General features: G+C 43.3%; 1 protein-coding gene across 1 annotated transcript; it reads left to right on the forward strand.

Annotated features, from left to right (window-relative positions):
- Positions 1–279: 279 nt before the first annotated feature.
- Positions 280–12,268, forward strand: Cnih1 (cornichon family AMPA receptor auxiliary protein 1). The gene is made up of 5 exons (XM_059273760.1): positions 280–450; positions 4,249–4,317; positions 8,110–8,222; positions 9,703–9,846; positions 11,403–12,268. The coding sequence occupies exons 1-5, from the start codon at positions 370–372 to the stop codon at positions 11,428–11,430; spliced, it is 435 nt and encodes a 144-aa protein (XP_059129743.1). The 5' UTR covers positions 280–369; the 3' UTR covers positions 11,431–12,268.
- The last annotated feature ends 3,845 nt before the right edge of the window (positions 12,269–16,113 follow it).

Raw genomic sequence — 16,113 nt, forward strand, 5'->3', positions numbered from 1 at the left:
CACGGGTACCTGTTTACAGGTTATAACACTATTGTTGAGTCGCTCGTTTCTGGCAGGAGATTAAATCCTTTCGATACAGGCACTTGTTTATGTTTGCATCTCAAGCAGAGGAACAGTCTGTGGAACAAACTAGGCATTCATTCAACGTCTACTCAAATAAACCAAATCAACTGTGCAGACAACAGACGTGCTACGCAGACTCCGGCCATCAGGGGGCGCTCACGCGGGAGGCCCTGTGCGCAGGCGCGCCGGGAGGTGGCCGCGGTGGCGGTGGAGGCTGAGGCCCGGGGAAGTGAATGGTTTTACCCAGAGGGCCGTGCGCCGCCTTTCTCCGCTGGCCCCGGCGCGCCCGGCAGCTCCTCCCCGGCCATGGCGTTCACTTTCGCGGCCTTCTGCTATATGCTGGCGCTGCTGCTCACCGCCGCGCTCATCTTCTTCGCCATCTGGCACGTGAGTAGCCGGGGCAGCGAGGGGGAAGGAGGGCTAGCGGCGGCGCAGCCTCTTGCACTCCGGGCCCGCGGCTGAGCGGGGCCCCGGCGGCCGGCGCGCGCGCCAGGACGTGGCCGGGCTGCAGGGGCCGTGGACGCGGGGCTGCGCGCTCCCGGGCCAGGGGTCCGGAGGGCCGGGCGTGCGGGATCCCGGTGTCCGCGCCGCCGCGTGCGGGCCCAGGCCCCTCTCCGCTATCCGCGAGCAGGGCTGGGCGGGGCGGACGGGCGGCGCCGTGTGTGCGCCGGGCTGCCCGCGTCCTCCATCGGGGAGGATGCCCAGTGCGCACCGAGCGGCCACTCTTCGGCGTGAAGTTTTCCGAATTTTTATCCTCCAGTTACAGTTTGCCTTTTAAGGCTTCCTTGGAGCACGGCCAAAATTAGACAGTTAGAAGCTACTTTAGCTGCATTTCCAACTCTGCTTTGCAGCACGACTTGATGGGCGCTTTTCTAGCAGAACGCCGTGGTTCGGATACTGGTTCCTGGTGAACTTTGACGCAGCCTGGATTGATTACTAAGTTGGCCACATCTCCGAGTTTTCCCCTTAAGTCATACTTGGATCGCGGGAGCTTTTCAGGAGACAGCCTTCCAAGGCACCTCTGTGGTCAGGGCTGCTTGATTTAGTAGACGATGTTTTAATTTTATTTTGGAAAATCTTCTGAAACCTTCACCTCCTCATATAGTTGTAGGGTGGGCGTACGTTCTTACCGTGCCCGGCCCTGGTGACAGTTCTCTTTGAGATAGAAAATTATGAGTTTCTCTACCGCTTAGTACTGAGAGCTCTCTGGAGATCAGCAATCCTCAAAAGTTGATCTCATTTGTTTCTACCCTTCCAATACCTTCTGGAATAATAGTTGAATGAAGGAGCGGGTTCAGCCTCATGTAAAATTTAAGTCAGGTTTCATCACCATCGTGTGCATGACTAAATGGCCAGCAGTAACATGTTGCAGAAGTCTCAGAAGTCGAGAGAAGGAAGGAAAGGTCCCTTTCCTTTTGCTAAGGCTGTTTAGAGCCTGTTTGCTTGTGGAGTGGGGAATGCTGGTGTAGGCTGTTTACTGAGTCAGAAATAACTACTACTTCAAAACTCTCCTTAAAGGAACCAAAAACTGTTGGAGCATCTTCTGCCCTTTGGTGGAAGAACAGTAGGATAACTTAGGAATGTGAGCTGACCCCACCTTGGCTTCTGATGAAGCTAAGTCTGGCTCCTTCCCATCTATCTGTAGATGTGGCTTTAAGTCATTTGCTTCTTTTTTTTTTTTTTAAACAAATGTCCTCTGAGATGGTGGTGATTCATAGAAGAGAGTTGTGTTGGGCACTTTCCCCACATTTTCCACATTCTATGCTTTAGTTTAAGAAACGCCTGAACTGCGCTTTTAATAAATGGGTAATTTCATTTGAAAGGAAGGTGTCTTAAGTGAAGTGGATAATTTTAAGTACTGTTACAGACTTAAGAGAAAAAAAAATTGTGCCATAAATCAGTGGAGAGCTAGATTTTAGGTTCAGGGATTCTTTAGTGCAGATAATTACTGTACTGTTTTGGAAATAATTTCAAGTTTATGTCTGGTGTACGTTACTCTATTAGAGACCCATTCAGCAATTTACCAAAAGATCCCTAGAAAACAACTGAAAGAAACTGTCTGATCAAAAAAAGTTAGTTTTGACAGGGATGTCAAAACTCAGTAGCTCAGTTGACGAAGTCCTTGCCTAATATGAATCGAACCCTACACATCTCAGTTCTGTATAAATCCCACATGACCTGGGCAGGGTGCCATATACCTGTGATCCCAGCGCTGGGAGGTGGTAGCAGCATGACCAGAAGTCCCCAATTCCTTCTTGGCTGCATTTGATGCTGAATTACATGAAGTCCTGCCTCCAGAAATGGTTTATGTTAATTTGCTATTAACTTGAGTCTTGCTAAATGCAAGTAATCATATTATTGCGGTTGAGATCCTTGTCTTGAACTTCTGTTACTAAAGTAGATTGGGAATGTATCCCCAGATAATGTGATGTAGCTGACTGTTAATATTCATAACTGATCAAGATTATTTCCTTCAAACTGCACATTTATGCTTTTAACATTTATTGTGTTATCACAAATCACTGACAAAGAAAATCCCTTTTGTTGAGTTCTCTACATTTAAAATTTTTAGTCTAGTAGGTTTTTTTCCCTACTTTTTATGGCTCCCTTCCATTCAATGCACATTAATTAATATTTTAGACCCTGGGCCATAGTAATGTACACAATGAAAACTTTGCTGCCCTGAATATTACATTTTTTTTATCTTTTTTTTTTTTTTGAACTTGAGATGATTTTATTTTTGTAATTCTAGGACTTTAGAAGGGTGTGCTTGAAAGTTACATGAAAACTGGGAGTTTTATTGTGGCTTAGTATCGTTCTCTGCTTCTCTTCTCCTCCACTGTGTGTGAGTTGTAAACTTCTGTAAGGTTCATTTTCAGGCTAGTGAAAAGGTGACATGTAAATTCTCTTGCTGACTCCACACCTGGTTTGAGGCCGCATTTCTGCTGTTGATAAAATCTCCGGGGTTTTCCTGCAGGTCCCCAGCTGGCCCTAGACACTGGAGTTCTGGAGGCCCATGTAGCCTCTGCTTGAACAGGAGGTCTCCACCCAGCAGTCATCTATTTTCTTAATTTTAGTTTTTTAAGTAATTATTTTTTCACGTTTTAAAATGAAAATGTAATTATATCATTTCCCTCCATTTCTTTTTCTCTCTCCAGCTCCTCCCATGCCCCTCCTCCTCTCAAACTTCTGGCTTCCTTGGATATTACATTTTAATATTTCAGTGATTTTTTTCCTCCTGTTCCTGTTTAGTTAGGGTTTTGATTACAGAAGGTTAGGGTGTTTTATACGTGTCTAGAGATTAAGAAAAACCTGTGCTCTTTTGAAACTAAGACCTCTAACTGAAAAGTGAGCACAGTGGAAGCTAGAAATATGTAACCATTGATCACGGATGATAGCAAGTGGTCCCATACACAGCTAAAGACCAGAGAGGCAGCTAGGACCTGTGGCACCAACAAAACAGCTCCGTCTGACACCCGAGTTAATGCCACAAAGTGGTCTGTATCCCCAGCTTTGATTCTTTGTGTAAGAATATTAAGACACTTAGGTTTAAAGCTGCGTTCTTTTAGAAGCGTGGGCAAAAATAGCCTTAGCAATGTGTGTGATTGGGAATAAATTGAATTGTTTGAGTCCATCCTGGAGTCCCAGAGCACCGTGCCAAGGGAGAGGGTTGCACAGATAATTAAAAATGGTCTTTCTCCCCGAGGCCCACACGGTCCACTGGGGCAGACACACCTGCATGCAAATACAGGATTCCAGAGTGAGAGATGCTGTACTGGCAGGTCACAAAAGGAGAGGTGCTGACAGGGACACAGTAACTCCTCCCCGGATGAGTCGGGGCACAGCTGTGGAAGGAGGGGAACAGGAAGAGGGGTCTTCAGGCTGAGGAAGACTTTGTGTAAGTAGCTGTGTAGGTAGGGAAAGCTCATCGCATAGAGAAAACAACCTGACTGGAAGCTTGGGGGGAACTGAAATTTAAGGTCACAGTGGGCTCAGATCATTGTCGTCGTAGTGACATGTTTTCAGGTCTTCAATTCTTGTGCTTTTTACTACATTCGGTTTTGTGTAAATTGGTGCTGAAATGGTACACTTCTGTTTTATTCATTGATGTTCTGATGGTTGGGGCAGGCTTGTTGCTACTTTATATTAAAGTGAGTGGTCCTAACTGTTCTAATTTTATTTTAGATCATAGCATTTGATGAGCTGAAGACTGATTACAAGAATCCTATAGACCAATGTAATACCCTGAATCCTGTAAGTTATGACGTAACATTTATCTTTAGACTTTAAAAACTTACTTGCTTTTAACTTGCTGTAACTGGAAATTGGCCAGTATTCTCGGTAGCATGCTATCTCTGAATGTCTCTGAAGTAGGCAGAATAAAAGTATTCTCTCTGTCACACTCAACTGTTGTTATTAATCTGCTGGTGAACTTGTCAGCTGCCATACTAACATTCTTCCAATCTGCTTTTTACATTGTCGGCCAAAGACAGTTGAAAAGGTCAAAAAGATAAAAAGAGTCAAAATTGCACTAAAGGTGTGTACTGCTTTTTATAAAAGTTGAATGTTTCGATGCCACATCATCTCGTGGGGAGGGCTAGGGCATTTGTACCTGTATTGTTCCGCTCAGTGTGCTTGTTCATACGCCTGTCGAGGGTTATGATTTCATGAAACACCATATTTTATGCAAATGTTTGCTTGCTGGCCCAGTCAAGTAGGGAAAGCTGTTAAATGCGTATGCATTTTTTATCTTATAGCCATAGGCACATCTATATTAAATTATTTAGCTCTGTGTTTGGAAGGTGGCCAATATAAATGACATTAGTCGTGGGGAAGTTATTCTCAGGCTGTGACTTGGACACATGGACTCCAGTGTGGGCTTAGCTGTGGGATCTAGTTTCATCTCTGGTTCTGTGTCTGGTAGAATAAATGGGTGCATGTAGTGGCTGTTTCAGCTCTGTGCTTGGATCACAGAATCTTGTTTGTGGCCTCAAGATGCCAGGATTTTGTAGCTGGCAGCTTGTATACAGATGTCTATGTGGTTATTCCTAATCTGTTGTATCAGCCTCAGATTTCTGAAACAGTCTCCTGGGACAGATTTATTGATAATGTGGCTCGTGGTGTTTTGGGTTGAGTCTAGATACATACTGGGCATCTGAAGGAAGATTCTTCTCTAGACTGTAGGTGGGATTTGGCCTCATTGGTCAGAAACTAAAGAGTTGCTTGTGTTAAGGCCACAGACAAACAGTAGAAAGCAGGGCTACCCCTCAAAGCTCCTTCAGGACAGTGAGGAGACCAGTGCAGTCGCGTTCCCAGGCTCTTACCTGGAAAAGCCAGTTTGCTACGAATTCTTGTTTTCCAGGTAAATGTGAGTGGCGTAGGTCTCTAGTTTGTCCGTAGAGAACCTTTACAGTAAGGCTCTGGGTAGGTTCAATCCCAGGTTTTAATTTACTGCCTCCTTTGCTTGTAGGAAGTCAAATGTGAGAGGATGCCTCTTTTGGTTGGAAAGTAACAGGTGTTACTTTCTAAGTAACTTAGAACATCTTTGCCTTGGTCGTTAAAACCAGTTGTCAGGAAGCTGGAATCTCTTTTGGTTTGCTAGTATTTTGTGTTCCTCGGCAGTTTATTGTTTCAGATACTCAAATGATGAGGGTACTAGCTAGAACTGAATGACCACTTCCTGGGTGTCAGGCTCCACACAGAAGCATTTTCCCTGGAGTTTTTCCTTCGGGTAGGTGAGTAGTTACTCTCAGGAGTAGGACAGTTGGTTGAGTTGCTTTATGAGGTCTGGGTGCTCTGACCAAGGCTAAGGTCAGAGGTTAAGGCAGAGACCACAGGTACAAGCTAGACAGCCTGATTTTTGAAGCTCAAACTGTGTTTTCTTAATTTATTGTAGCTTTAAGAGGGACAGATTTCATCATAGAATGTAGGTGTGGTTTCTGGCTTTTCTCAATGGAAAGAAATTCGTACTGAGAAAAGACACGTGCTTGGATGCCTGCAGCTCCAGGAGGGCAAGGCCATTGTCCTAGGCCCGAGCTGCCTTTTGGATAGGGTGCCGAGAATTGGCTGAACAGCAGTGCATCTGACAGTTTTCCCTATTGAAATTTGTTTTGACAGTTCTGCCAAAGTATGGGGGAAGACAAGTATTACATTAAAAATGTAAACTTAACAAGAGCATATATAGTTCCACATGTTTCAGTCCTATTCATTTCAGCCATGTTTGCATGAGGTGGTGTTTGCTGGATACTAGTCTTAATATGAGCTTTGGGTGGAACATAGGATGAGTTTAGTGGTAATGGAGTGATTGGAAAGCTCTGATTTTTGTGAGAAGCACATAATACACGTTTCTGGACATTTCTGAGGCGCGACAGTGCAGGCTGCTGCGTACTGGACCGGGTAGAGGCTGCAGGTCGAGTGCAGTGGTACCACTCTCTCTGAGGATGCCTGAGAGCGGACGGCCATGCCATGCCAGCCCCTCTCTGCTCGCCTCAGTCTCAGTGTAGTTGACAGTAATTAACGTTGTTAGGTCTCAGTGCCTTCAGGGCTGAAGTAGGCTGGTCAGAGTTTAAAGCAGCATCCTGTCTTTTAAACTGGGGTTGGGAAGCAGTTCCAGTGGTGCTGGTAGTGCATGCTTTTCTTGGTCTGTTCTGGGTGTGGTTAGTGAGTTTCAGAGATGTCCTCCGGACATTAGCTTGTTTATAGTAATTTGACCTTAAATCAAGGTATATAAAATATTTGCATATGCATGCATGTGTGGAGCATATATTAGTTACTTATCATATTGTTTAAATATGCAGAAAATATCTGGTTAGTGACTTAGGTTAGTTGGCTCTACTAGGATTTTATTTAAAATAATCATTAAAAATCTGACGTTGGGTCTGGGTATCTAGCTCAGTGGAGTAGTGTTGCTCAGTATGTGTGGCTCTGGATTTGAGTTCCAGCACTGGGGAAAGTTAGTTCACTATCTGGCTTTGAGCTGGAAAAAGTAATGTGGGAGTACTAAAGATGTGCTTGAGTATACAGGATGAGTTTACTATTACTATTCCATGGCTTACACAGGAAGGCCTGACTCGAACACTGTTTTAACCTGGTGTGAAACTAGTTGATACCTTAGGCTTTGCAGCTGTGACCTAGGGGTTTGGGCTAGAATTAGCCTCAGATAGTTTTGATATTTTATTTAATAATTCATTAGATTAGACTGAACCATTTAGGATAAAAAAGGATTTAAAACATACCATTAAGTCTTGGTCATTTTATAAATTCATGTTGTTTGAATTAATTTGTCCTCATTACTACTTATCAAAAGTCTTATTTTCTTTTTGAGGGCTGAGGTTTTACTGGTCTTCTGCCATGTAGCATTTTGTTGATAGGTAGGCACAAGGGAACACAAAGGCTAACGGGAACTCTGGAACCTGGCAATTTCTTTGATGGTTAAGAATCGCGTCTTTTCCCTCCTACATTGCAGAAAGTGTGTCTCTTGCATTGTGTGCCTCAGTGTTCTCCCCAGCTGTGCTGAGATGTTGGCTGGTTGGCTTTCCATTGAACAACTTGTGGGAAAGTGATGTGACTTGCTAAATATTGTACCTGTAACATTCTTGGTTTTGTTAAAGGCTTAAAAACACTAACATAAACTTACAAATGGGAGTTTGTTTTATAGATTTTTTTAAATCATGTTGCATGTGCTCAGATTATTTCATTTTTTGTATTTTTAATGCTGAATGATGGAAATAAAAGCATTCTACTTGATTCACAAGTAATTGAACAATCTGGGTGGTAATTGCAATTTAACTTGCTGCTCTGAGAATTTTGAGTTTTAAATTTCTCATCTTATTGTTGAAGTGAAAGCTTCGTAGCTTTTGGCCAGTTTGCTTATAATCATACTTTTGGTAAAAAGTCAAATATGGAGATAGTACTCAGTAGCATCTTTGATTTCCAATTCTAAGAAAACAGTGGTTTTTAAGTGGAAACTTGGTTGCCACTTGCTTTCCAGATAAGCAGCGACAAGGCCCGCCCTGTGCTAGCTAATGGCTTCTGTTTTTCTTCCAGCTTGTCCTTCCAGAGTACCTCATCCACGCTTTCTTCTGTGTCATGTTTCTTTGTGCAGCAGAGTGGCTCACACTGGGTCTCAATATGCCCCTTTTGGCATATCATATTTGGAGGTAATACTTAAATACACTTCAAATGTTTCCGTAATTAAAGTTGAAATTTGCTGTGGTTGATCAGTCATCTCTGATACTGTATGTCTACGTGACAGTACAGTTAGCTGGTATCACTCAGCTCAGGACAGGTCATCTCTGATACTGTATGTCTACGTGACAGTACAGTTAGCTGGTATCACTCAGCTCAGGACACTGCCCTCACAGTACTTGCTTCCCTAGCCCTCAGAGGAGCTTCGACACAGCACACAAAGTCTGACATGGGCAGTAAGTGAATGGTCATGCACATATGTACGCATGAACTCACACAGATGAAGATACAGCACTTCTGGCCCTCGGAAGACTTTCTGAGCTGAATCAAGTTGTCTCTCCCAGACCTTCAACCTTTATCAGCTGAGATTAGTTTTGCCCATTTTAAATGTCATATGAGGGCTGGAGAGATGGCTCAGAGGTTAAGAGCACTGACTGCTCTTCCAGAGGTCCTGAGTTCAATTCCCAGCACCCACATGGTGGCTCACAACCATTTGTAATGAGATCTGGCGCCCTCTTCTGTATACATAATAAATAAATAAATCTAAAAAAAAAAAAAAAAAAAAAAATGTCATATGAACCAAAATGTACAATATTTGTCTGTTTTATACTATAATTTTTCATTTCTTATTTTATAGTTTTTAAAACATGAAAAGCAGATTGCATAAGCTTATATAGTTAATGCCTGACCTGAATAAGTGTTTTTTTCCCCCTCCCTCCCCGCAAGTTGAAAGCTTTGTTTTAAATGGGCATGTCAGAATCTCATATCTCTCACTTTTAGCAAATATGTTTAGGAATGTTGGTGTAAAGTGCTTTTATGGCTATAACTGAATGAAATTTTTAGAAAAACTACTCCTGGTTCCTGGTAGAAAGAGAAGGGATGCAGAGCAAGTGTGGACAGTGTAACACTTGGAGACTCTGGGAAAAGGGCCCTGCTCCTTCTGGGAGTGTAAAATTGTGTTGAGATAAAAAGTTAAAAGGAACACTGGGGGCCTAAAGAGGTGGTTCAGTATTAAGAACACCAGCTGTTCTTCCAGAAGACCTGGGTTCGGTTCCCATCACTACGTGGTGGCTCATAACTGTCATAACTCTAGTTCCAGAGGATCTGACGCCCTCTTCTGGCTTCTGTGGGCACTGCACACACATGCACATGGTGCACATACAAATGTGCAGGCAAATCACTCATACCCATAAAATAAAAAGAAATCTTAGAAGAAGAAAGCAAACACTTAATTTTCTCTTTTACAATCACTCCTGTTATTTTTGGGTTTCTGAAATCCAGGAGACCAGATGTAGCTGTCCATTCTTGTTATTTAGGGTCTATAGTTTTAAGATTTAGATGGTAAAAGTAAGGAATGGGGCCTGCAACCAAAGGTGTCTGGAGCGCCACTCCGTGTAGCCAGTGCTGGAAAAGAAAACCCCTACCTACCTGTAATGACTGTGTTTATTTCAGGTATATGAGTAGACCAGTGATGAGCGGCCCTGGACTCTACGACCCGACAACCATCATGAACGCAGACATTCTGGCCTACTGTCAGAAGGAAGGATGGTGCAAACTAGCTTTTTACCTTCTAGCCTTTTTTTACTACCTATATGGGTAAGTTTGAAACCACATAAAGTTCATAACTATAACTCCATCTGTAACTCCAGTTTCAGGGGATTCAACGACTTCATCTGGCTTCTGAGGGTACTGCACACATGTGATGCACAAACAGACACACAGGCGAAACCCCCAATACATAAAATAATGGAAATATTAAAAATGAGCTGTTTTAGGTTGAAATAATTAAGCATCTGTTAATTTGCATTTATTGTCTGTTAAGCTTCTATTCACATTTCTTTCTATAGCATATGAGTTTCCATTATAGAAAAGGGCAAACGAAGTGTTAGGTTGTGTTGAGAGGCTGTCGTGTATGCACCTGGAGATGTTGTCTAGATGAAGTACAGTGAGTAGGTTCTGTCTCTGGTTGTGACCCTCGCTTTACTGCTGCGCCATCTCCAGCTATGACTAGGTCCTGAATGGTGAAATTCCATCTGTTTTCCAATTTCTTGCTGATTTTCACCTTCATTTTTTTGTTTTGAGATAAGATTGCTCTGTGTATCCCTGGCTGTCCTGGAACTCACTCTGTAGACAGGCTGGTCTCAAACTCAGAGATCCACCTGTCTCTGCCTCCCAGTGCTGGGATAAAGGCGTGTGCCACCACACCCTGTGTTCTTAGATTTTTTTTAGATGTCTAGATATTGCTGGAATGTAGTAGGCATTTAAAATATACTTGATGAAAGAGGAAACATGAGTAAATAGTTGCATTGGAGTTGCACAGTTGTAGGGAATACTCACCAGGACATGTTTTATTTTAAATTATTCATGTGTGCTCAGCTTCTAGCTTTGTTTGGGGATAAGAATGTGCATGCTGCACCATCCCCGGTGCCTCTCTCCTTTCTTTCTTTCTTTCTTTCTTTCTTTCTTTCTTTCTTTCTTTCTTTCTTTCTTTCTTTTTCTCTCTCTCTGTCTCTGTCTCTCCCTCCCTCCCTTCTTTTCTTTCTTTCTTTTTCTTTTTTTACTGTTTTTATTTGTTTCTAAGACTTACACGCACTATGTTTTCCCCTGTTCCCCTGGCTCCTCCCAGTGCCTTTCTGTTGTCACTGTTGATGTAGAGTTGCCCTTGGCACTTTGTGAGCCTAAATCACACATTACTGCTCCTCGCTCCCGGTTGTGTACCTTTTTACTGTCCCCACCGTTCCCTTGCCTGAAATGGGACCAGTAACAGCACCAGCCTCCCGAGCGTGCTTGGAGGGCTGAGTGAGGTCATGCCTGTGGAGGAGTAACCGCTGCAGCCCTGAGCCGGCTCTCCAGAGATGCTCCTCCTGTGATGCTGCTCCAGACAGTGCTGTTTGGACTGCTTCTCTCCGCTGTGGTCCTCGTTGAGTGTTCAGTCGCACTGTTCTGCTTGCTAAAACTGGAAAGGAAATAGGGGACAATAGGCAAAAGTCCATAAATGCAACTTAAAATCACACTCTGAACTTGCCAGTGGTCTTTTCTGTGATGTATGATGCCATGTATGAGCAGGCTGTATAAAGCAGGCTCAGCTCTGTTGTGCTCTTGGTTTTTGTGATTAGGAGTGTTTGAATTAACAGCTTCTCTCTTCCTTTCAGCATGATCTATGTTTTGGTGAGCTCATAGAACAACACAGAAGAATCGGTCCAGTTAAGTGCATGCAAAACGCCACTAATGAAGGGATTCTATCAGCAAGGTCCTGTTTCCAAGAGTAGCCTATGGAATCTGATCAGTTACTTTAAAAAAATGACTCCTTATTTTTTAAATGTTTCCACATTTTTTGCTTGTGGAAAGACTGTTTTCATATGTTATACTTGGATAAAGACTTTAAATGGAATTACGTATAAATTAATATAAAATGATTACCTCTGGTGTTGACAGGTTGAACTTGCACTCTTAAGGAACAGCCATAACCCTCCGAGTGATTGCATTAATTACTGACTGCCCTGAGTCCATTGGGAGCTTTGTTTAGAGGGCTTGATGGGCTTGAATATAAATTAGCTGTAGATACGAGGTGCTTCTGGTGAACTGAAAATGTGTATCTGACTTGTGGGAAACATGGTAGGTTTCCTCAGTTATCACTGTAGATGATTATGTATGGACACGACAGTAAGAAGAGTGGGATTTCTTTCCCTGTCGACTTGAATATTATCCCTATATACTGCATGAGAGAGGGAGTTCCCTCATTTCCATCAGAGTAATACACTTGCTTTAATTCTTAAGCATAAGTGATATAAACATATGCTGAATTACCTGTAAAGAATGCATTTAAAGCTATTTTAAATGTGTTTTTATTTGTAAGACATTATTTACTAAGAAATTGGTTATATTATGCTTACTGTTCTAATCCAGTGGTCAAGGTATTAAGAGTTTGCAAGTACTTTAGATTTTCAAAAGCGAAGGGGAGAACTGTGTAACTACCCTGCTGTTCCTTCAGTGCAACACAATAAAACTCTGAAATGAAGATGCTTTTCGGTGCCTTGTTTTAAAGATTACAAACAGCCGTTTCTCATCCTCACTCAGCCCATCATAATAAAAGACATAATGTGTCATTTTAAAAAGTAAGTCATTATATCGTGTCTTTTCTTACCACACTTCTGGCTCTAAAGACTGAAGAGTTTTGAACAGACAGCCATCACGGTTACTGTTTAGGAAGAGTCTTACCTGCTGCAGGCACACACAGCACCACCATTCTCTCACTGGTTCTTAAGATACTGGGGTGTGGGAAGTCTTGAATGTCTGACTTTCCATAAGCATTCTTAGAATGAGGGGGAAGGAAGTTGGAAGTACCGCAAATAGTTTAGAAGTGTCTTGAGCAGTTGATCCAAGACTTTGTAGGGATTCCCTAATGATCAGGGCAGTGTGTAGATGTGTGCTTGTGTCTACTCCAAGGAGTTCTTGTGCTGTTCTGTGCTGTACTGCAATAACTCTTCCCAAGCCTGGGGAGAGGCGCTGCCATGGGGGGGTGGAGTGGGGTGGGAAGGGTGGTGTTAGGTGGTAGGGTAGAGATGTGGAAGAAGGGCATGAAGAACCAGTATGGGGAGGGCCAGGCCGTTTACAAAGAAAGCCTCACAGACTAACCAGTCTGCAGGGCACCTGCTGGGGACTCCCTCCTCTCCAGTTTGTGCGGGAATTACTGAGTACTCCTGGACCCTGAGGACTCGTGCTTAGAGGATGGCACGGTCAGTCATTTTGTCTCTAAACTTTCTAATTACGTCACAGCCGCTCCGCATTTTCCTTTCTTGTTCACGAGGAGGACATTGGCCATGAGAGACCTGGCTGAGGTTAAAATGCGGACAGACACTGCTTTATAACGTAAGAAACGTCCTCTTCTTTCTGATCTTCTTTAGGATTAGTTGAGATTTTATTGGTTTTCTTCCAAAATCAGATACAGTTTCCAGCTGATTCTTCAGAGAGCAGTGAGGTTCACAATGTCACTCATTGACTTTAGCGTCCAGACATGGTTGTGATCAGAAGGGTCAGTGCTCGGGTCCAGACTCACTTGCCTTTTCAGGGTTTTCCTTTTCAGTCGATTTTCACAAGGAGAAAGCAGAAGACAGATCCCACCGGTCATTTTCTTTGTTCTGATTTGTACTGAAGGTTAATCTGTTGGGAATGGTGCTGGCCTCGCCTCTGTCATCCTGGGCTCAGCGGAGGCAGTTAGCGTGATTCGGAATCTTCTGTGGTTGATGTCAAATGCTCACATTGTGCTTCCTTGTGATGCATTTCGTCTCTAACCTGCCAAAGCCATTTCCCCGAGTTGTGCCTGTTTTATTGCATCTTGTAGAACCTTTAGACACATTTTCAGCAGCAGATGTTTGTTGCTGTAGATTGCTCTGAGTTAGAACTTAGCCATGATTGTTGACTACTGCTGCAGCATGCCCGAAGGCCCCTGGAGGTTGATTTTTAAAGGAAGAGTAATAGGAAATGACCTGATAAGCCACTTTTAACATGTATTTGAGTACTAGTAACTGAAGTTTCACTTACGAGACGAACTGTCTGGCCTTTCCTTCAGGTTTCTATGTTGAGTAACAATCTCAACCGGAACCAAAGGATGGGTCATTGGCAAGATGTGCCTCCTCTCAGGCTAGGAGCTGGCACGGAGCTCACCTCTGCCCCCCATATTGTGAAGATATATCTAATGCATAGAAAGGACATAAAGTTGTGTGTGCTTTTTTTTTAAAATTATAGTTTCTAGATATTACTGGAGTATAACTAGTGGTTTCTGTGTATCTCTCTCCCTGCAGGGTAAGCTCTCATTGTAAGTGTGACTATAAAACTTGATCCAGCTTGTTCAACTGGTCATTATTAAAAAGTATGTACGTCCAACCATTTGTCACTTAATATCCACAGGTGTACAGCTCAGTAATCACTTGCAAGTCAGAAATTTGCACAAGAAAAACTATTTTAGAGGGGAAAGGAAACTTGCTGCGTTGCCCAGCCTTGTTCACGAGTGTTCGTTCATCCTTGCTGGAAGCTACTGATGACGGTAGTTCCGAGCGACCTGAAGCTCTTTTACCCAAACCGATTGATTTGTGACCAGAGAGCAGTTAAAGCGTATCTGATATTGCCAGTGTAACCTAGGAGGTGGTTCTGAACGCATCTTCCAAAGCGATGCCTAGAGAAAAAGATCCTCTGTCGCTGGATTTGTTGACTGGACTTCTTAGAGCCTTTTACTGAGACTGAAATTCAGAAATCTCCAGCTAGTGTCTGAAAGGAGTGTGTAACAGCTGCTTGTTCGTTTACTTTGGAAAGTAGTATTAGCCACAAGGCGGTGAGTCTGAGGTAGAGCGAGGGTTCTGCTCTGCGTTCATTTTCTTGATACACACCGTAGACGACATGAGCATCTGGACATGCACAGCGGTACCTCCCAGATGTCAGTGTTACCATACAGTGCTTGTTCTAAATACTTAAATTGGTTTGGTTATGCTTATGCATTCTGGGGAATGAGAGTTTCTTAAATGGATTGATGGCTGAGTAGATCCTAAAACTAAGAAAAACATGAAATCATGAAATGTAGTTAGCCATGTATGTAGTTCATGGTTTGTTAAAACCTAAGCTGGATAGTGTTGTGCCACTGTCCAAAGAAAACTCCCCACGTAGCCCTCCCTGACTCCTTAGAGCTTGCTCATTTTGCTTTTGTATATTTAATAAAAAACTGCCTCAGATACTCCTTGTGTAGTTGGGGGGTAGTGGTTGAGTTCGTGTAATCTGGGTGCTGATTTCAAATGCAGCCAGCTTTGGTATGCACAAGACCAGGACTCTAGATTGTCTGCCATTATGCCCCCAGTGCTTTTAGATAGATCATATACTTTGGGCAGAGAAAATACTCTCCCAAGAATGTTGGCATTGTACTTTTTTGTTTGTTTTTCAAAACAGGGTTTCTCTGTGTAACAACAGCCTTGGCTGTCCTGGAACTCACTCTGTAGACCAGGCTGGCCTCGAACTCACAAAGATCTGCCTGCCTTTGCTTCCTGAGTGCTGGGATTAAAGACTTGTACCACCACTACTTAGCTAGCATTACACTTTTTTTTTTTTTTTGGTTTTTTCGAGACAGGGTTTCTCTGTGTAGCTTTGCGCCTTTTCCTAGAACTCACTTGGTAGCCCAGGCTGGCCTCGAACTCACAGAGATCCACCTGGCTCTGCCTCCCGAGTGCTGGGATTAAAGGTGTGCGCCACCACCGCCCGGCCGCATTACATGCTTTTAAACTTCAGTGCATAAGTATATTTCAAGACCAATACCTATGTTTCCCTGTTGTGAATAATTAAAAGTTTTCCTGTTTGCTTGGTGTTAAAATAGTCTAGTCAAGCATTTTGAATGTAGAAGTTTGACAGACACTTACAGTGGGAATCAAGAGGTTCCTCCAGTTTTCCCAGGTTCCCTCCACTAAGTACTCAGGAATAAGCTTTTTATTGGAACGGAGTGACTGTGGGAGTTGCCAGTGTCGGGCTGGGGAGCTAGTCCTGTTGATAGAGTGCTGCCCTGCGAGCCTGAGAACCTGTGTTTGGTCCTCGATACCCACCGAAGAATCCGATGTCTACTTGTAATCCCAGTGCTGGGAAGATGGAGACAGGAAAACCCCCAGGGCTCACTAACAGTCTAGCCTACTTGGCAAGGTCTAGAAAATAGAGACCCTATCTCAAAAAGCACAGTGGACAGGTCCTGAGGAACCTCTGTTCTCCACACACATAACCACACAAAGAGATTTGCATGTCAGTTTCAGCAACTGTCTAAAACTTTCTGGTGCTATGATTTTAAAACTGGTTGTAATACCAGAATTAGTTGTAATTGCAGCCTGTACTAAAAAA

The sequence above is a fragment of the Peromyscus eremicus genome, chromosome 9 (assembly GCF_949786415.1).
Source record: "Peromyscus eremicus chromosome 9, PerEre_H2_v1, whole genome shotgun sequence".
Taxonomy (NCBI): Eukaryota; Metazoa; Chordata; class Mammalia; order Rodentia; family Cricetidae; genus Peromyscus; species Peromyscus eremicus.

Bases quoted from the DNA above. Each gene is read 5' to 3' on its own strand.
- Cnih1 (XM_059273760.1), top strand. From the start codon at position 370: ATGGCGTTCACTTTCGCGGCCTTCTGCTATATGCTGGCGCTGCTGCTC. The intron at 8,223-9,702 runs GTAATACTTAAA...TGTTTATTTCAG, and splicing joins TTGGCATATCATATTTGGAG to GTATATGAGTAGACCAGTGA. The intron at 9,847-11,402 runs GTAAGTTTGAAA...TCTTCCTTTCAG, and splicing joins TTTTTTTACTACCTATATGG to CATGATCTATGTTTTGGTGA.